This window comes from Prosopis cineraria, unplaced genomic scaffold (genome assembly GCF_029017545.1).
Source record: "Prosopis cineraria cultivar Desert tree isolate PC_DT_omini unplaced genomic scaffold, ASM2901754v1 PC11, whole genome shotgun sequence".
Taxonomy (NCBI): Eukaryota; Viridiplantae; Streptophyta; class Magnoliopsida; order Fabales; family Fabaceae; genus Prosopis; species Prosopis cineraria.
This window is the reverse complement of record NW_026555342.1, coordinates 26,729,706-26,752,116: the sequence shown is the minus strand read 5'-3', so window position 1 is coordinate 26,752,116 and position 22,411 is coordinate 26,729,706. Positions and strand designations below refer to the sequence as shown.

The 22,411-nt window shown below is 30.7% G+C and overlaps 1 protein-coding gene across 1 annotated transcript in view; it reads left to right on the top strand.

Moving 5' to 3' along the window:
• Positions 1–11,615, top strand: part of LOC129284814 (G-type lectin S-receptor-like serine/threonine-protein kinase At1g11410) — a 44,557-nt gene extending 32,942 nt beyond the window's left edge. The window contains 7 exon segments of the mRNA XM_054920292.1: positions 6,716–7,926; positions 8,789–8,920; positions 9,136–9,281; positions 9,539–9,749; positions 9,889–10,102; positions 10,503–10,650; positions 11,253–11,615. Of these exon segments, the coding sequence (XP_054776267.1) occupies positions 6,716–7,926; positions 8,789–8,920; positions 9,136–9,281; positions 9,539–9,749; positions 9,889–10,102; positions 10,503–10,650; positions 11,253–11,561 (2,371 nt within the window). The 3' untranslated portion in view covers positions 11,562–11,615.
• Positions 11,616–22,411: the final 10,796 nt, after the last annotated feature.

Here is a 22,411-nt window from a genome sequence, read left to right as displayed (position 1 = left end):
GGGCATATTTCATAATAGGGCCGGGATTCAAACCTTATTCACTATGTTATAAGAAACTAATCTTTTTTACTAGATCTAATTCTCCTTGGTGACTATCATTTTTTGAAATTTAAATATATATAATTTTTGATCTCGTCAATCTCAAGTTTTCTTCCTCAAACTTGGCTTTTGGTCTTTGACAGAACTAAGTTGCAAACATAGAGAAGAAAGACTTGAATATAAGTCGGTGCGTGCACACCTTTTAAGGGGCACTACGACTATCTGTCCTCTTGTCTTTTTGTTATCAATATCTGTCCTCTTTTAACTCAGATACCGACTTAAGAAATTTAGTCTCAGCTTTATCATTCGCTTCGTACGTCACCACCATGAAGCTCTATTCTACGAAGGAGCTAATTATTCTGATAAATATTCCATTGCTCCTTCTCTTCGTTCTTCATTCTTCTTTTCACTCCCTTGATAGAATAACCCCAAGCCAACTACTCAAAGACGGCGACGTTTTGCTTTCCGATGGAGGAATCTTTGCCCTCGGTTTCTTCAGCCTCAGCAACAACGACTCAAGAAATCGCTATGGTGGAAGATGGTACATAATCATCCAATGTATATATTAATGCTTGTATTATTTCATACATAAAATTAGAAATATAGTTATATTATATTTTATAGTTATAATCATGCCGTGGTTTGACAACAGTTGGCAAATAGTGATGTGTGAAACATTTACATCAACTAATTTAATGGCTAGTCCGATTTACATAACATTGCGAAATATCTAAGGAGTATAGAGCAATAACTGTCATGTGGGGCAGGGAAATTTGAGAAAATCGCAGCACTTGAGAGCAATGCGTCAAAAATCTAGTGTTTACAGCTGTTTTAGAAGACTAGGATCGATGAACGAAAATATTCATTAGTTGCCTAGTCTTACATGGAGAAAAATTATTAGTTCACCTGCTTTTAATTTTGGAAGTCTTAAGCGACCAGGTCCCTGCAAGTATCTTACGCTAATGTGGTCACAATTTAAGGAAAGTAAATTGTAATTTACTATATGTTCTATGTAGTTTATTTGTTTATTTATTTTTTTGGTGTGAAATGGCGAATAGGTGTCGTGCATGTGAATATGGTATACTAAGGGTGTGTGTAGTGGTTTGTACGTGTGAACTACAGTGTGAAAATTCCGATTAACTTACCCAATTGAACTATTAAACTAGTGTCTTGAAAGATTTAATAAAACATTTTATTTATAACTGATTTGATCACAGTTTAATTATGGTTTTGATCATTAATTCTTGAATAAATTCCTTGACTGATTCAATAACTAGTCTAATTTTCAGTACTTGATGTGAGCATATAGGGGTGTATTAAAATAAATCCAGCATAATGCTATAGATAGATGCTTAGGTTTTGCATATATACATATACATATACATATATATTTCAAGGTTAGTGCAATTAATTAGGATTTGTTCCTCACCTATTTACACAGACAATGACCTCTGATCCGATATTCTATTCAAAGATGAATTACAACATATTTATTTCATTAATGACCCGTCAATTGGGATAGAAATTGATGAGTCCTCACGGTATAACGATATCCGATGCCTTTATCGCACTAACTATCAATCTTCTTCCTACCGGGATGACTTCAATTGATGTCATCAAGTCAGTTTACCTATTTATTTTTCCCTTTAATCCATATTTTTCAATGCACAAACAAAAACTGATTGGGGTTCAATGTATATCCACATACTCAATGAATGTCTCAATTATAATCATTAAATTTTATCAATATTTGAAAATCATCAAAAAATATATTCAAAACAGTCCCCACGATTAAAGCACACTTCACATATGATATCCCCTCCAAAAATTCAAGATTTAGTACTTTCTAAGTATTATACATGACAACATCTTTTACAGCACTTCAATTAAATCAAACAATTCTTATTGTGCAATGTGAGATACTCACTAAGTGGATGGGCTTAAACCACTCACTGGATTCAATTCCTAATTCACAAAGTTTTCATTAAATTAAACTCAAAGCTTAAAACAACTAATTAAATACCGTCCTGTTTCCTTTATGTAAGATATTTTTAACCGAATCATTTAAAGCAATAAAGTTGGTTATTTACTTACAAGCACAACAACATTTCAGTTTTGTCACTAATTATTGCAAATAAAAAATGAATCTTTTTTCAAAGTAAATTAATAAGAGTACTTATATTTTTTCCTTTCCAATGGAATAAGGGTAAAATAGTCTAGTTATTAAAATATATGTTGATAACCTCTTGTATTTAGGGATAAAAAATATTCTAGAAGAGCTTTTATATATAGGGATAGAGGGAGTACTCTCCTAACTCCTAAGTCAAAAATTTGATAGAGTTTCCTCTATAAATTGGATCTCCTCACAAATTTAAACTCAAGATGAACAATTCTTTATCAATCAAGCAATCCAATTTAAGGTTTCAACATATAAAACATGCTAAAAACTAAAAGTTAAACTCAGCAATTTAACAATTAAGAAGAATTTCAAAACAATCTCATCATATTTCAAGGGAATTTAAATCAATTAATTCATATAAAGTAAATTTTTCTAAAACAATAAAATACTTAAAAAGAGCTTAGCAATTCACTTCCAACAACAATCACCGAAACTTTAGTTTTCTTAATTTCAAAAGTTTTCATGAACATAAATGTAAAAAAAAAATACAAGCAAAAAAAAAAAACCATTTAATCAAAACTAGCAGAGAAGCTATTGAGCCTACCTTGAGTTTGGAAGGTGAAGAGAGAATCACAGAGAAGACTTTGAAGAGGCGGAGAAGAGAGAAGAGAAGCCCAAAGAGATGGGGAGAGGTACATTGTGTGGGGGAGGAGAAGAGATGGCATGGGGTTTCATAGAAAGTGGCCAGAGACAACGTTGATTGGCACTATTAAAAAAATAATTTTTGGTGGTGACTTTTTAGGTCTACTTTTGGCGATGACAATTAGAAATTGCCACTTAAAGTAAACTTATGTCATTGCTAAAAATCGCTGTCAAAATTAAATTTTCTATGGTGACCTTTAAATGTTGTAACCAAAGGCTCCTTTTAGTGGTAACCTTTAATTATTGTAGCTAAACATAAAAAAATAATTAAAAAATTTAAAATAATTTATGTAATCTTAGCGGGGATAAACTATTACCGCCAAAAGTATTTTCATAAAAATAATTAGAAAAAAAAAATAATTTATGTAATTACTTTTAGTGATATTTTCATAAAAAAAAATTAAAAAATTAAAAATATTTTACATAATTACTTTTAGCGGTGACAAATTGTTATCGACAAAAATATTTTTATAAAAAAATAATTTATATAATTACTTTTTAATTACTTTTTAGAGGTTACAAACTGTCACCACCAAAAGTATTTTTATAAAAAAATAAGTATATAATTACTTTTCACGGTGACAAATTGTCACCACTAAAAATATTTTCATAAAAAAATTTAAAAATTTAAAAATATTTATAAATATTAATTTACATAATTACTTTTAGCGAAAAAATTTGTAGCCTCTAAAGGTATTTATATATAAAATGAGAAATAAATAATATTAGAATGTTAAAGTTATACATAAATACTTACTTACATACATATACATAAATAGCATTAGAATGTTAAAGTTGTATAAATGCTATAAGATGCAAATAGCATTGCAGAATACTTGACATAATGCACACTTAATGTTTTGTTTGGTATACACATGGTGTCTATTTGTTCGTTTGTTGAGCTCTATTTTTCACTACCATGAGGTTATTTAAATAAGAAACTCTATATTTGAAGGTTATTTAAAATATGCAACAAATAAAATAAGTGGAGAATGCTTGACGGTTTTTTGAATTATAGATGAAATTATGTATAAACTTATTAAATTTTATTTATTTTAAATTGTAAAGTTATTGAAAAGTATTCTCTCTTATCTTTAGATTGATTATGTTAAAGAAACTTTAGTGGAAGACCAAACTAATTTAGGTTGAGTCAAGACAAGATTCCTTCTATTTTGATTATGAAATATTCACTTAGATTTTTAATTTAGACTTTTTTTATTTAGCATCTATTTTTAATTTATCATATGTCTACTCATTTTCTATCTCAAAGATAATGGAGAATAATTGTTCAAAATGACTATTAACAAAATTTATATTATTAACATATTTTTTAAGATAATTGAAAATTGTAGATAAAGTTTATTTTTAATAAAAGAAGGGGCAGCATTTAACTTAAGAGAAGATAAAAGTTTAATAATTTATTTACTAATTTTTGATAAAAATATGGAAAAAAGTAAAAGATATTTAACATAAACAAATATAATACATACTTATAAATAAATTATATATTTAATTATTTTCATTTAAAAAATAAAAATAAAATTTAAAATTGGTAAAAATGTTTATAAGAAAATTATTTAATATTTAAAAATTATTTCATTCTAAGTTCATTTTCCTAAGGAAAATAATATTTTATTAAAAAATATAATATATATATATATAGAGACTCATAGAAATTATTTTAACATATTAATAAATTAAAATAAAATATAATATATGTATATATTTTTAATAATATATTATTTGATATTTGTGTATGTAGTTAAATAATATACTTAATTTTTCTTATAATAACTGTATGTGCATTTCAGTTCAACTAATAAAAAAGGAGAACTTAAAGTTTGGGAAGTGGAGGTTAAGGGCTCAAATCCTTGTTAGGGTATATTTCACAATAAATATGCGACGTAGCTTGTGGTGGCGACGTGGCATGACATGGCGAACATATGGCGGGTGATATGGCACGTGCTATACATGAGGAGGTGCACACGTGACAGGTGATGTCGCACAAGGTGTTAGTTGAAGTGGAATGAGGAGGCGTTGGCATGGCATGAAATGGCTCTTTTATTTTATTTTTTTAAAATGACTTGACTGTGACTTTTCGCCATCAAAGGGTTGTCACCAAAAGTCTGATCACTAATAGTTTTTTGCGGTGACAAACATAATCATCACCAAAAGTATACCTTTAGTGGCGACAATGGTAAAATTTTAGCGATAAAAAACTAATTATCACTGTTAAAGGTATACTTTTGTTGGTGATTATGTTTTTCATCATAAAAAACTATTAGCAATTAGACTTTTGATGGTGATTTTTTGAAGGTGAAAAGTCACCATTAAAAATTTCTAGCAATAATTTTTTGATGCCAAAAGTTAGTTTTTTCGTAGTATGGGGGAGGAGAGGGTTTTCAAGCTCTTCAGACAACGAACAACCGAGGGAGGAGAAAGGCTTTAACTATAAGGAGGAAGACAATGATTGAAAATAGGAAGCTTAAATCACATACAACATTAGTTAATGCGATTAACCAATGTCTTTTCAATTATCAACAACGGGCATCAATAAAACCACTGTTGATAATAAATAATTTTGGAATTTTTTTAATTCAATAATAGCATTCTACATTGGGTGTAGGGCACATGTTGTTGAAAGTCATATTTTTAATTAAAAAATATTTAATATATACATTCAACAGTGAGTCCCTATGCATCCGCTGTTGAAATGCTTAACAATAGCAATATATTTTCACCTGCTATTGAAAGTCCAACAGTCATGCTCCTAATTGCAGAAATGTCACCGTGCTTCTTTCAACAACATTCGCCTTTAAACCAATGTTGAAAGATATCTGTTGATAGCAGAATTGCACCAGTGACTGCGGGTCTTGTATAAACAATAAAACATTTGAATATTGATAAGTTAGCATACGTAGTTAACAAGCGAACAATTTGTTCATGAATAAGTTACAAAAATTGAAGATAGGCCTTGGTTTAATTTTTCAAGTGTTGGTATTATATAAATAACAAAGCATTCGAATATTGACATGTTAATATAAGAATTAACAAAAGTGACTATTAATATATAAATATGTCAATTACAACTTTGTAAGAAATTAGCAACAGGAGTAATCAGGTCCTTATATTTTAACTCATATTTGAGTTAGGTCAAAAGGGAATGCAGTGATATTTCATAATTATAGGGTATTTTTTGAATATTAAAAGGCTACTGGGGTGTTTAAGTGATATTTTTCCTTTCTTAATTGAAATACTTCCTTCAGTTTTTATTGTAATAATGCTTTCAATTATTTCACAAATTTTTAAAAAAATTAATTTTTTATATAATAAAAAAAAGAGATGGATTTGTATTTTTATCTTTATCTTTAAATCATAATACAATTATATTAAATACATTTAGGCTAATAAAAAATTAAAAAAAGTCATTTAATTATTATAAAATATCATACATTTTATATTAAATATTACTTTTAGCAGTGTCCTGCAACATAGGGGGTATTATATAATTTTCGATCCGGGCAATCTTAAGTGTCATTCCTAAAACCACAACAATCAGGACCCGCAAACTTAGCTTTTGGTCTTCGCGAATACAAAGTTGCGTACATAGAAGAAAGACTTCAATATGTAAGTCAGACCGTACAAACCTTTCAAGGGGCACTACAAATATCTGCCCTCTTTTAGCTCAGCTATAAACCGACTTGAGAAATTCATCCCCAGCTTTGTGTCTCGCTTTGTTACCACCATGAAGCTCTACTCGATGAAGGAGCTAATAATTATTCTGGTAAATATTCCATTGTTCCTTCCCTTCATGCTTCATTCTTCTTGTCACTCCCTTGATAGAATAACCCCAAGCCAATCCCTCAAAGACGGCGATGTTTTACTCTCCAATGGAGGAACCTTTGCCCTCGGTTTCTTCAGACCCAGCAACGATTCAAGAAATCGCTACGTTGGAATATGGTATCGTAGATCCACCAAACCAACCGTTGTGTGGGTAGCTAATAGAGAGAATCCTCTCAATGATACTTCTGGTGTTTTGTCGATTAATACCCATGGAAACATCGTTCTCGTTTACAATGATACGGATTTGAACCGAATTAGCTCCATTTGGTCTTCAAATGTTTCGATCACATCTTCTAGTCACACCTTTGCAATGCTTCAAGACACAGGAAACTTGGTCTTGATCGGAAATGAAGGTAGACCAAAGGTTCAATGGCAGAGTTTTGACTATCCCGGCGACACACTGGTTCCGTTCATGAAAATTGGGGTGGACCGGAAAACCGGGTTCAAATGGTTCCTTACCTCATGGAAATCCCCAGACGACCCAGGGTTGGGGAACGTGAGCCACATAATCGACCCCACAGGCTATCCTCAAATGTTCGTTTATAAAAATGGAGTCCCATTTTGGCGGGGCGGGTCTTGGACTGGTCAAAGATGGAGCGGTATACCTCAAATGACACCCAACTTCATCTTCAACGTCTCCTTTGTTGACGATGCCAATGAAGTTAGCACGGTGACTCGAATCGTGGACCCTTCGGTGTTCTTAAGAATGGTGCTGGACAACACTGGTCATGAGACAAGAACTATATGGCAAGCTAAGGAGAATAGATGGCTCCAAGTATGGTACGGTCCAACAGAGGACTGTGACCACTATCGCCGATGCGGGTCAAATAGTAAGTGCGACCCGCACAACGAGGACAAGTTTGAGTGTGTGTGCTTGCCCGGATTCGAACCCATGAATCCACAAGAGTGGGATATGAGGAACGGGTCAAGTGGGTGCGTGAGGAAGAAGAATGTATCCACGTGTCAAAGCGGGGAGGGATTTGTGAAGGTGCCACGTGTGAAGGTTCCCGACACGTCGAAGGCACGTGCAAACAAGAGTGAGAGTATGAGCTTCAAAGAGTGTGAGGAGAAGTGCTTGGAGGATTGTTCATGTGTAGCGTACACAAGTGTAGATGAGGTCAAACAAAGTGGGTGCTTGACGTGGCATGATAACATGGAAGACATCAGAACATACAACGATGTGGGGCAAGATTTGTATGTGCGCGTAGACGCAGATGAATTGGGTACGTACGATTCTTCTTCTTGTTTTTTTTTTTTTTTTTCCCTTCTGTTTTGTCTATTGAACAATCATCACCATTAACATTAATGAATTTCATATATTTTAAATGTTAGATTATCTTTATAAAATGTATATATTTAATAACAAAATTAATAAATATTAAACAATAATTTAGAATAAATATTTACTATAATAATATAAGTAGAAAATATCTTAAAATGAAAAATACTAACACAAAACAATGAAAAAAAATCAAAGAAATATAAGAAATATAAATTAAATATATAATGTTAATATTATTCAAAAACGTTTTTGCTAATGTAGATATAATTTTTAAAGATTAATGCATATTTTCTATTTTATAGTCAGGTATTATATTTTATAATGAATAGATTAGTATGATTGTAGTGTGTGTGTGTGTGTGTGTTTTTAGGGAAAGAGTGAGGGTGAGAGAGAGAGAGAGAGAGAGAGAGAGAGAGTAATGAAGATAAATTATTAATAATTTTTAAAAATAAAAAAATATATTCATTTGAGAAACTTTGTAATATTTTCCATTTTATAAAATTCAGTTTGGTCATCTATTGAAGAAGAAAATAAAACTGCAAAGATATGTATTTACTATGATTTTACCATGAAATTGGGTGTTTGAAAAAATTTTCGGGGCTGGTGATTTTTTCCCCTTGGCGGGAAGAAATGCGATGACATTGTTGAGAGTTGAGTTTCTAATTGACATATTCAATAGATCTTTCAATATGCATTGTTTCATAACGTATGCAAACTGACGATATATAATTTATAATGAGAAAAGCGCGTTCATGATTTGTTGAACATAAATTCAGCTTTGGTGAGTTCTTCTTTGTCTGCAGCTAAATATGAAAGAAAGCATTATGGTTCTCTTGGCAAGAAAGGGATGGTAACACTCACAGTCATTTCTATTTGTCTGATAACGTTCCTGGCGATCTCTTTTGCGTATTGGTTTGTAAAGAAAAAGAATCAAGGTGATAAGTTTTATCTCTATCAATTTTCCCCCAAAAAATGAAGCTCTTAAGTTAATACAATAATATAATCTCTACCCTGCTCTCAAACTTTAGTTTTTGAAGGTTTGTCATCTTTTAAATCTAATTAAAGTGATTAATTGGTGTCTGTAATTGGTTGTATTATGTTACAAATCATCTCTTACATATATTTCTTTTAAATTTTTTGTTTATCACAGCAAAAAGAAGGAACAACCAATATTTGTTTGATGGAGAAAATAATTCCAATTTACCTCTCTTCGATCTAAAGGACATAGTTGAGGCAACAAACAATTTCTCAGACGCTAATATGCTTGGAAAAGGTGGCTTTGGCTATGTATACAAGGTAGATGTCGTGTGTGTGTGTGTGTGTGTGTGTGTGTGTGTGTGTGTGTGTGTGTGTGTGTGTGTGTGTGAATGTCTCAAATTTCATATAAGTGATCAACGTCATTTTTAATGCCATTAGCTTATTATTTCTAGTGTGTGTGTGTAACTATCTCAAATTCCACATAAATGATCAACGTCATTTTCAATGCCATTAGCTTATTATTTCTAGTAATGATTTACTAAAACATTCATAAATTAATTGGATTTTGACATTAGGGTCTACTCAAAGATGGAATGGAAATAGCAGTAAAGAGGCTATCAAAGTATTCTGGACAAGGCATCGAAGAATTCAAAAATGAGGTTACTTTAATTGCAAAGCTCCAACATAAAAATCTTGTGAGGATCTTAGGTTGTTGCATTGATGGAGAAGAGAAAATGTTGATATATGAATATTTGCCAAACAAAAGCTTGGACTCTTTCATTTTTGGTATGTCTTCTTAATTATCACTTAAGTTTGCTACATATATAATTTATTAAATTTTCACTTTTAGAAAATGAAAGAAATGATCTAGCATCCTTTCACTTTTAATAGTTTACAACTTTTATTTAGATCAAGCTACAATTAGATTGGAGGAAAAGATTTGACATTATTTGTGGAGTTGCAAGAGGAATTTTATACCTTCATCAAGATTCAAGATTAAGAATAATTCATAGAGATTTAAAGGCCAGCAACGTCTTGTTAGATTCTGAAATGAATCCAAAAATTGCTGATTTTGGAATGGCTAGAATATTTGGTGGAGACCAAATTGAAGCAAATACAAATCGTGTTGTTGGAACCTAGTAAGTACTCAACTACAAAGCATATCATCACTATAACTTCCTAGCATTGCATGACACACAAACACACATGTGCGCACACTCGTGAGCGTCTATGCACACTCCTATAGTTTCCATTTAGTAGGAATGATTCTTTAACATATCATCAAAGTCTATATCTAAATTATGTAAATTTTGATACTAAGTTAATTTAAAATCCATTCTTCATGGTCAAATGACATTTCAACACGGGCTAGATGGCTTAGCGATTTATGCCCCCATACGAAGTCAAAATATATTCATGTGACACAATATATCTATGTAAGAAATAATAATAAAAACAATTTAGATACTTAATAGTTTAGTCTCTTTAGTTGGAATTAACTCAATATGACCATTGACACATTTCAATAATCTTTTACAGTGGTTATATGTCTCCTGAATATGTAATGGAAGGAATTTTCTCAATAAAATCAGATGCATATAGCTTTGGAGTTTTACTTTTGGAGATTATTACTAGTAGAAAGAATAGTGGTCACTATGATGATATTTCTTCTCCTTTGGTTGGGCATGTAAGTACAAATACGAACAACTCTATCAGATTTTCATATTTAATATATTGGATGAGTCTACTTTACCAACATATATAGCTTAAATTACTAAGTTAGACATATCTCAAGTTTTATATGTTCTTAATCCACTTTCTAATTACTAGATATAAAATTTCTTTTTTTAATATTCTCTCCATTATATTCTTCCAATATCTTCTTCCTCTTTTTACTTGGACTTGTACTTTTTGACTTTCAAAAGCTACATGTTGACATAATCTTTACCTTTTTTTTCCTTTTCTTTCTTTTTTGCCCCTTCATCTTTCATTTTTCTTCTTCTTTTTTTATTCTTTTGTTGGTGCTTTTGCACTTTTTTCCTTTGTTTGTGTCAAATTGCTCTTGATACCATGTTAAATTTTTATGTTTAATATGCTTGAGAATTATATACTTCATAAAGATAGCTCGAGTCACTTGGTTAGACATAACTCAAGCTTTACATTTTCTCAATTTACTTTATAATTACTAGATGCGTACGTATGTGAGACTTCTGTCTCTAATAAACTTGAGTTAAGTTTGATCTTTATTGTACGTATAATCCAACTATCTAATGTATTCAATTAATTTAGATTTGGGATCTTTGGAGAGAAAGTAGAGCTATGCAGATTGTTGATCGATCATTAATAGGTGAGTCATGCCCTGAACATGAAGTTCTGAAATGCATACAGATTGGGCTTTTATGCGTGCAAGAATATGCAACAGATAGGCCAACAATGTTTGAAGTTGTTTCCATGTTGGATAGTAGTGACTCAACTCTTCCTCCTCCAAATCAACCCACATTTCTTTTGAAGAAAACTAATTGTGATGCAAATCCATCAATAAGTGGAGGGGTTAATTCAATAAATGAGATGAGTACTACTGTGGTTGAAGCTCGCTGAAGGCCATGACTCTCATGGTAACACTCTTATATAATGCTATAATTGGTACTTTTGAAGTGAATGACTTTATGATTTATAAAACATTGTGAATGATAATGATGCATATATCTTTTACAACTGAAGTACAGTACTGAAGTCAGTAGTCACAAAGTAAACTATGGGTAAAACTGGCTAAATCATAGCCTTGAATTTAGTTGTTAATTACTGGAAAAATTGGAAATAATGTTTTCATGTAACATTTTGTTGCTTTACACACACACACACACACACACACACATGGCATAGTCCCCAAATTAAGAGTCCTCGTAATTAAGAGTTAAAGTTAGACATTACCTCAGAATTAGGCAACTGAACAAAAAAAAAAAACAACAACAACAAACATCAAAAAAGAAAAAACAAAACAAAACAAGTGTACAATTATGGAAAATATAGCCACAATTATTTGTCATGAAAGAACATTGCCACAGTTAGTTATTAAAACCATTAAAATAAAAAAATACATGTCAATGCGACAGAACCATTTTTACCTTGCCAACAATGGTTGAATGAAACAAGAATCATAAGTGGAGGTGGTATGAATTTACATCGATTCTACAAGGCTTTTTATATCGCTTATGGAATGGACGAAAGTAATTTTACTTACGTCAGTTTGAATTTCGACGTAGATATATTGAATTTTCTAAACCTCTTTTCTTTTTCTTTTTCTATCTAAATAAATTTTTTTACTCAACATGTGAACAAATATTTCATACTTCAAACTATTCATCTATGTTTTCATGATATGTGGATTAATATTTCATATTTTTATTTTAAAATACATATCTCTACTTTTTTAAAATATTAAATTTAAGTTTAATTTGCTTTTAAAAATATTTTATAATATATTCATGCTTATATTATTTTATACATAAAATTAGAAATATAGTTATGTTATATTTTATAGTTATAATCATCCCATGGTTCGACCACAATCCGAAGAGTAGGATAGATGAATGAAAATATTCATTAGTTGTCCAGTGCTACATGGAGAAAAATTGGTTCACCTGCTTTTAATATCGGAAGTCTTGGGCGACCAGGTCCCTGCCAGTATTTTTCGCTAACGTAGTCACGGTTTAAGAAAAATAAATAAATATTTTAATTTACTATATTATATATATATATATATATATATATTGTGAAATGGCGCATAGGTGACATGCGTGTGAATATGGTATATATTATATGGGTGTATATAGTGGTTTGTACGTGTGAGCCATAGTATGAAAATTTCAGTTAACTTATCTGATTAAACTATTAAACTAGTGTCTGGAATGTTTTAATAAAATTGATTTGATCACAATTCGATTATGGTTTTAACCATTAATTCTTGAGTAAGTGCCTTCACTGATTTAATGATCAGTTTGATTTTTAGTACTTAATATGAGAATATAGGTATGTTTTAAAAATTCCAATATAATGCTATATGATAAGCTGCTTTCGTTTCGCTATATATATTTCAAGGTTAGTGCAACTAATTAACATTGCTCCGTCACCTATCAACACCAACTATGACATCTGATCTGATATTCTATAGGGAGAATAACACATAGGGTCCTAAGGGACCAATTAATTTAACTTATGTCCTAAGCACCAAACTCTAAGAATTTATAAGTTTGGTTCTTAAGTTTGCAACTTTGTTGTGATAAATTTGTAATTTGTATTTCAAATTTTAATAGAAAAAATAAATTTATTTATTCTTAAATCATGTTAAAATTTAAAAATTAAGTTGCAAATTCATCAAAACAAAATTGTAAAATTGAGAGTCGAACTTGTAAATTCCTAGAGCTTGATACTTGAGAACTCAATATTAGTCCTTTTGGGACCTTTGTCATTCTTCCTATTCTACATGTTCAAAGATGAATTACAGCATATTTGTTTTTCATTAATGACCCGTCAATTGGGACAGCAATTGATGAGTCCATATGGTATAATGACATCCTATGCATATATCGCACTAACCATCAATCTTCTTACTGGGAAGACTTCGATATAGGTCATCGAATCAGTTTACCTTTATATATATATATATATATATATTCCTTTGAATCTATATTTTTCAATGCACACACAAAAATTGATTTTAATTCTGGCTTAAATTCAGTTACTTAATTAGTGTCTCAATTATAGTCATTAAATTTCATTAATATTTGAAAATTATTAAAATATTTTTTTCTAAAAATTCAAAACAATCCTCACGATTAAAGCACTTCACATTTGATGTTTCCTTCAAAAAATTCAAGATTTTAGTACTTTATAAATATCATATGACAAAATCTCTTATAGCAGTTAAATCAAATAGTTTTTATCATGCAACGTGAGATACTCATTGAATGAGTGGACTTAGACTGTAACATCCTAAATTTCAATCCAAGAAATTAGTTGATAATTAGGAGTGAATTAGTAAATAGTGAATTGATTGTGGTTTAGATGTTGAGTTGGTATTTTGTATTCATTAGTTGTTATGTTAATAGGATTAAATAGTAGAATGGCGGTTTGGGACACAATGCGCGAGCAGCAGTGAGAGTTTTCTCACTGTGCCACACACCGCCATAGAAGCTTCATGCACCACGGCCTAAGGTTTTTGCTTAAGAACTAAGTCAAAACTTGTGAAAATAGAGGGAAGGAGAGATAATGGATCTGGAGAGGAGGAGGAGTTCATCTCTACTAGAGCACGCATTATCTGGCTATCAGGAGTTTACTTTGACTAGTGACTTGTCAGGTAAGTATTGTACAATCGTGAGCTTCGTTTCTACCCTACTTTTACTAAGTTTGATCGGTTGAGAAATCAAATTAGAAAGTTATAAGGTGTTGGAATCTAAAAGAAAGGTTTTAAAAAGGGCTATCGAATGTGAAATTAAGGTTTTGCAACTAGTCTAGAGAAAAATGGTTTAGATTTGAGAGTTTAGGCTCAAATTAGCTTAAAGAATTAGGTTAAAATTGAGAAAATTGGTAAATAGGTGAATTAAAAGGGTGATATGGTCATTCGAATAGCTTATAGGGCTAATGACTAGAGATAATGGACTATATGAATTCAAAAGATTTTAATGGAACTATTTTGTGTGTTAAGGAATTTGGTTTAGCCAAATCAATACTTATACTGAGTGTTGAGAATTGACTAAGGGATGTTATATTGTGTAGATTAAGCATTCGTGAAGTTGTTCGTGAGAATCTACACCCCTGAGAGCATAGTGTGATTGGTAACCTTTGATAACAAGGTTAAAAGGTAACTAGAGTAACCATTTTACTTGTTCATTTGTGAAGTTATTTACAAATATTTTGTATAACAGTATGCATTATGATTTTTGAACTGATAAAGTAGCAATATAGTGAAAGAGATATATATGTGGGTGTGTGAGTAATGTATGAGATGAGTGTGAAGAGACACATGCATAGACATGTGAATTTTATCCATGAGTATACCTTAGACTAGGGTAAGGGATCACGGCCCTACTTTGTGTAAGTCTAGAAAGTCTTAAAGATCTTAAGCGTAGAGTTAACTTCACCACAATGGATCTAGGATAACAATCCATAAGTATATCCTAGACTAGGGTAAAAGGTCATGGTCCTACTCTGTGTAAGGCCAGAAAGTCCTGAAGGTCTTGAGTGTAGAGCTTGACTTTGCCAAGAACTCCATCAAGAAGGACTTAGGAGTCCACCCATACACAAAGAGGATGCTTGGTCTAAGATAGATGTAGGATAAGCCCTATTTCATGTAAGACTGGAGTCCTGGTCTAAGCATAGAGCTTACTTTGCTAGGTGGAACCAGGAATGCAAGAACATGAGCATGATGGATGGATATGTATGAATCTTGTATATGCATATTATACTACTTTTATTGAAACACATGCTACTTTATCTCTTATTATGATTTTGTTTACTAACTGGTATTTGGGTTATATTTGAGTTACTAGGACACATGTCTTACTTCGTTAGTTTTGTACACAGGTGAAGAGAGCACAACAAGGCTGAGAAAGAAAGCGAGGAAAGAATAGCCTCAATTGGTAGTAGTATGACCATTTGTATAAATGAATGTATAATATGTTGCTAGAGTTGAGTTTCTAACTAGGATGTATATGTGTATGTAAATATGAATATATGAATGTGTATATTAATTGTGGTTGGAAACTTTCTTGTATATATATGATGTTGCATCTCATTGAGGGTACCACAGTGATGGGTACATGGGTAGGTCTAGATGCCAAACAAGCAAATGTATGTTATTGTGTAGCTTATTCCACTTATATGAATGTGAATTGAATGTGAAATTATGTGTATATGTGAAAACTTGACACAAATGGTGAGATTAAGCCTCATTTGAAAGAGTTAAGCATATTTGTGTTTCCTGACCATATGGTGAGGTGTAATCCCATATGTAAGAGTCGGATGATTGAAAGTTGAATAAGTTTATGTATATATGTGTTATATAGGTTATGCCTTATATAAGTCCACAAGTGTGTAATGTAACATTGAGAGGTCAGATTGAGTATTTGATGTGATATATGTGAATTGATATGTTAATTAGGTGTATATAGTCTTTTTAGACTTCGTTCAAGGCCTAAAGTAGTTTAATGGGACAAGAAATGAGAATTAAATACTTAAAGTGCAAGTTTTAAAAGAAAAAATAGCTTTTTGCACTCACGTCCAATTTTAGATTGGACTATTGGATTGTGTTTAAACTTATCTCATTAGCTAGAATATGTTATAAGATTCGTGTGGGCACTTGAATCATTTCAATCAAACATTGGATGTGAAAATGATGTGCAATGGAAGTTTGTCTTCCGAACTGTCTTATGATAGGAAATTTTACTATCATATGCATGCGACACATTGTGTGCCACATAGCAGCACATGGCATAGAGAAGAATAGAGCACGTTACGTTGCTCTGTATCGTTGCGTATGGCACTTTTTTATGAAAAAATATTATGTTTCATTGAATCTTTGAATTATATTTACACATTTTACCTTCTTATTTGAACATATGTTTGATGAAATCAAGATCTCGCATTTTGAAAACAAATCAAGGACTTTTACTTTGATATTATATTGTTATATGGTGTATGTAATGGTAAAGTCTGGATTAAAGTAAAGACTTTACATAGACAATTCACCATATCCAAATCCCATAAAAACACACATTTAGATCTCCTATATCCACAAAACTATAACAAAAAAGGCTTTTTAATAGTGGTTAAAATCACTTTTTAAATCTATTCAATAGGTAATATTTCAGGGGGTGTACATCGGTTCTACAACTAATGTGGAAAGTCTATTTTGTACATCAAGCCTAAAACTGATGTAGGGGGTGTACATCAGTTCTATAACGGATGTAGAATGTCTATTTTCTATACTAAGTTTGATTCTACAACTAATGTAAAATGCCTAGCTACATTGAGTCTAAAATTGATGTAGGGGGTGTACATTGGTTTTACAACTAATGTAGAAAGTATGCTTTCTACATTGAGTCTAAAACTAATGTAGAAAATGCAACAATTTTTTTTAAAATAACATGTCACTTTCTACATCAGTTTTATAACTCAACCAATATGGAAAGTGTACTTTAATTTCTACATCAGCTATGACTTTAACTAACATAGAAAGTGATGTTTTCTACATTAGTTATTGTAAAAAATGACATTCTACATTAGTTAACGTCACAACCAATGTAAAAATTTTTTTAGCTTTTTTAATATTGCATCTGTTTTTTCAATTACCCCTCCCTGTACATGAAAGATGCCACAACCATACATCACAATTCATTTTCAATTTCCAACACAAATCACAATCTAGTTTAACCATCCAAAACTAATAACTATTTAACACAATTCATATAAAAAATTGCAAAAGTCAAAATTCTCACAATTAACTATCAACACTGTCAACGAAGGTATCCAAAACTTAAAACTTATTAAATTGTTTGAAACTATCTATGAAACTCAAATTCTCCACAAAATGAGTTGTCTAACATACGTGAATGTCTTCAATTTCATCTTTAGGATTGGATTGGCATTGTCGAACATCTAAAATATAATTGGCAAAAGCTTATTAAATAATATGATAAAATAAAACTTTCAAAAATTTATTTACCTCAACCTTAAATTTGGTTATGCCCAATATGATCATGTTGAGCATGCATCTTATCAGAGGCTGCACAAGTTGTCTTCACTTGGTGTCTATAGCTTAGTATAAGAACAAATCATAGGAAATCAGGAAGAAATTCTAATAATTGAACATATTCATGAAGTGTAGGCTTGCTTACCTTTAGCTCAATCCACATAGGATCCTTGAGTCCATGTCCATGCTTTTTCAGGATCACATTTTGATATGTTTTTATTGCCCTATGGTCAAGATCACTAAGTTGGTGACTAATATATTCAGAAAAAATATTTAATTTGAATAATTTTATACAAGATACTTATGAATCTATCGTCCTCTTCATTTCTTTCCTAAGTTTGTAATGGAGGAAACAAAAGAAGAGAACATTGTTACTCTTTATTGAAAGAACAAACAGTTGCCAGTGGTCCCTGTAAAATAGGACATGAATTAAAGTAAATCTACATTGGCAAAAACTATTAATTGCAAATTGACCTTACAAGTGCACATATGGAGCTATGAAAATGTCTTTCTTGACTTCACATATTCTCTTTTAGAGATATTAGGTACTTAACTCCTGAGTATTCCTTTTCTTTGTCAAGTGATACAAGTAAAGGAATTTAAATTTATCACCTTTACCCTATGTCATGCACAATCAATGGAGGTACTAATGCCCACAAAATGTTTCACCACAAATGTGTAGGTTAATATGTAATAAATTAGTATGTCAAGGTTGATCCCATGAAGAATCAAGCAAAATAACAATTAGGCAATAAAGTTTTCATTTTTGTTTAAATTGAGCAAAACAAATATGGATTTGATAATTTTTTCTAAAATAAAAATTTAACTTATATAAATGTACTAGAATAAAAGTTCTAATAATCATAAATAATCAAGGCAACCTAAGATGTCTAATACCTTCTCCAATTTATAGAGCATGTACTTACCATAATCAATTCACTTAATATTAATTAGTTAATCATATTATTAATAGGAATAATTATCTTCAAATTAATTACACCCTTCTCTTGAATTAAATATGCTATTCCAAACAAAACTATCCAAGAGGCCAAAAAAAAACAAAAATTCACTTTAATGTGATTATATGGGTCCAATATATATATTCCTATCTTATTGACAAATTAGAATAAATTTTAATTTCACATTATTCAGTGTAATGGTCTAATTTAGCTTTTCCATTTTCAATGCAAAACCCAAACCCCCACATTCACAATCAATAATGGCTAAGCAAAATGGTTTAAACATGCTCTAATCCAAGAATTGTTTCATAGCTACCCTAGATTAAGAGAAAATCAGCCACCCATAATTCTAATACAGAAAATATCAACAATATCTACATCAAAATAAAAATAAGAAGGAGAAGAAATACTTGATTGGAGAAATCTTGAGCTAAACCCTTGATTTTCCGCTAAACTCAAGCTTCTCCAATTCTCTTTTGGCTCTTTTTTCTCAACCTGGGCTTTCTATAGCTACTGAAAGTGAATATTAGTAAAAAATGAGGTCCCTAAACCCTTAAAATTTATTGAAGATCAAAGATGTGCATTTTACTAAAATTCACACTTTGTTGTAGTTAATATAACTTATCCAGAATTTCTTTTTGGATCTAAGTACCCATAAAGTGGTTAGCTAAGGATACTCAGTAGCCTAAAGTGAGAAAAAAATGGCAAAAATACCTATAATGTTACCAGAATTAGTGCAAAAATGATCAAAACCATTAACTTTGCTCTAATGCCGTTAGTTTCCATTGTTAAATACTGATTATGCTTAGTTAGTCTTTGATGATATGGATTAAAAAAGAGGTAAAAATATCCACAAAGTCATCATCCAGTAGCCTAAAGTAAGAAAAAGGGCAAAAAATATCCAAAACATTACTAAAGTTAGTGTAAAAGTGACCAATTCATCAAATCCCTTATATGTTTGACTGTTTAGTTGATACCTATGTAGAAGTTGACCCTTTTTTCCCTAATATGGACCAAAAATATTCTCAAGTAAAATTCTATGGAGGTTTATTGGTTATCATATGAATATTATATGGGAAAATGCCATTTTGATCAAACATCAAGTTAAATGTGCTTAGTCTTTATAGTAATGGCAATGAGTGATGAAAACCATTTGAGAATTTTAAACCTATCATAAATGAAATTACTTAAAGTTGTGATAATGTTCTTAAGGTTAGTGGCATAGGATGTGTGCTTAGTCTCGACTTTCAATTGTGTACAACCTATCTCACTGTATTGAATCTCAGGTTTTGTAGACAAAAAAATGATTGAATGGGGTAGGATACATTAGTGAAAAATGATTTGGTGGGATACATCACTGATCAACCTTTGTAAAAATTAACTTAGGAATTTTTTTGTCTAATCAATAAAAAAAAAGGTCAACTTCTATTTAGATGTTAGCTAAATGGTCAATATTTAAGGGACTTAATGGATTGGTCACTTTTGCAGTAACTTTGATAATGTTATGAGTATTTTTGTCATTTTTTCACTTTAGTCTATTAGATGCTCTTGGATGACTTCGTTGGTGTTTTTACCCCTTTTTTAGTACATATCAGCAAAGATTAACATGTGGCAAGCACAATTAGCATTCAACAGTGGAAACTAACAGTGTTAGGGCAAAGTTAATGATTGAGTCAATTCTACACACATTCATGTGACATAATAAGTATTTATGTTATTTTTCTCACTTTATGCTACAGGATGCCCTTTTCTGACCACTTTATAAGTATTTTTTGCTTCTTTACCCTTTCTTTTTGGATTTACTTTCTTGGACTTGGGTTTCAAAAATTTTCACCTTTAGGCCCATAAATTGGGCCTCCTCAAAATTAATGTTAGAATTAATCTACTAACTTTTAATTATATTTTTATGTCCATTCTCACACATAATCATCCACTTAATTATATCTTTGTTAATATATTCAAAGAAATGACTTCCAATTGTATTAAAAATACCAATAAATTTAGTAAAATATCAGTAGTCATCAAAACACCATACTTGAATATTTTCTTGTCCTCAAGCAAAAGAAAATTACTATACAAAAAGGTTAAAAGAAATTGTGGATGTTTCAAGGTCAAATGCAATTCAAGCTTTCAAGAAGTCGATTTAATTAGAAACCTTTCCTTCCTTCTAGGAATAATAGCATCAAGGCAATTAATTAATTAAAGATAAATTTCAATAGGTTATCTCTCACCAATCAATTATTTGCACTCTATACTTAAGGTGTCTAAAGTTTGTGTTTCACTCAATTCTACTTAATGCAACCCATCTACCATAAGGTTGTTTGTCATCTCAATTTCCACTAAACTATGCAATTGCACACACAAATCAAAAGGACTTTTTAAGGGTTCAAATGTTTAAGGTAGGATAATGAAAATAACTTACTCAATAGGAACAAATAGATCCTCTAATCAGTGCTCAATAGCATTTTAGATAAAAATCAAGAAAATTGAAGGAAAGTCTAATGACAAAATATCCAATCCACCCCAACTATTTATAGAAGATATCCATAAGAATCACACATATTTTGTTTTCTTTTTCTTTTTCACAATGAGTCTTCTTTCTTTCTGTTTTTCTTATTCATCATTTTTTTCAAACTTTCTTGTTTTTCTTCTCTTGTATTTTTCTTAATATTTCTATCACTTGCATTTTTGAATTTCAAAACTAAATCCTAATTCCTTCCTTTTCTTTCATCAATTTCAACACTTAGCACTTTCTAAAATCAGCAATGGGAAGAAATTAAAGGGATGGAAGAAAAGTGAATAAATCTTAATAAAGGCTTATGTTTTTTTTTAATAAGGCTAAGACTCAAATAGGTGAAACAAAAAATTTATGTGAAAGGGATGGGTATTTGGCCAAATTAGCTTTAAAAATGAATGCCTAAATCATTTTTATACATGCAAATACCTATTACAAGTGTTGATAAAGATTCAAAACAAGTTCTACAGATGAAATGACAATAAATGTACTCTCTTTTGAAGGAAATGAACATTTAATCTCAAAATTCTCATAAACTTTTTGGATGTGACTTATGTGACAGGTAAATGACTTTGAAAATAGTTCTAAAGAGACATACAGTCACTCCCGCTACTGTCACACCTCGAAAATAGAGGGTGACCAGCACAGGGCATAAATCATATCACACATCCCTTAAGTCCTAAATTGAGAAATCTTTCCATTTTAAAACATAGCTTAATTTGAAATGAAAATTTTGATATAATTAATAAAAATCATTATAATAGAAATTTCAATATCTTTGTAAAAATTTCAGTACCACTCCCCCATAAATAGAATCTCCCAAAATTCTACAACACAATATTTTATACCAAGCATAATATCAATCAGGAGCTCAGCTTTCTTCAGTTAACAGACAACATATATCAAAATAGAGACCTAATTATAGGCTTTTTTTTTACTGAAAGACCTAATTATAAGCTACGTGGAGCACCTAACCTTACTCCAAATATAAAATATATGAATTCAAATATTCACATTAAAAGGAGATAATGCTAAGCAAAATTCTACCCAGAATAGTTGTGTGCCCTTCAGAGGTCAGTAGTAAGATCAAAGTCAGCTAACGAATCTGAGACCAAAATAAATTTCTAGTGAATAGCATCCTAACAATAAATAATTAAATAGGTGTAAAAAAAAGTTTAAAATAATTATGTATACTAAAGATAGCAATTTTTGCAAACAAATATTT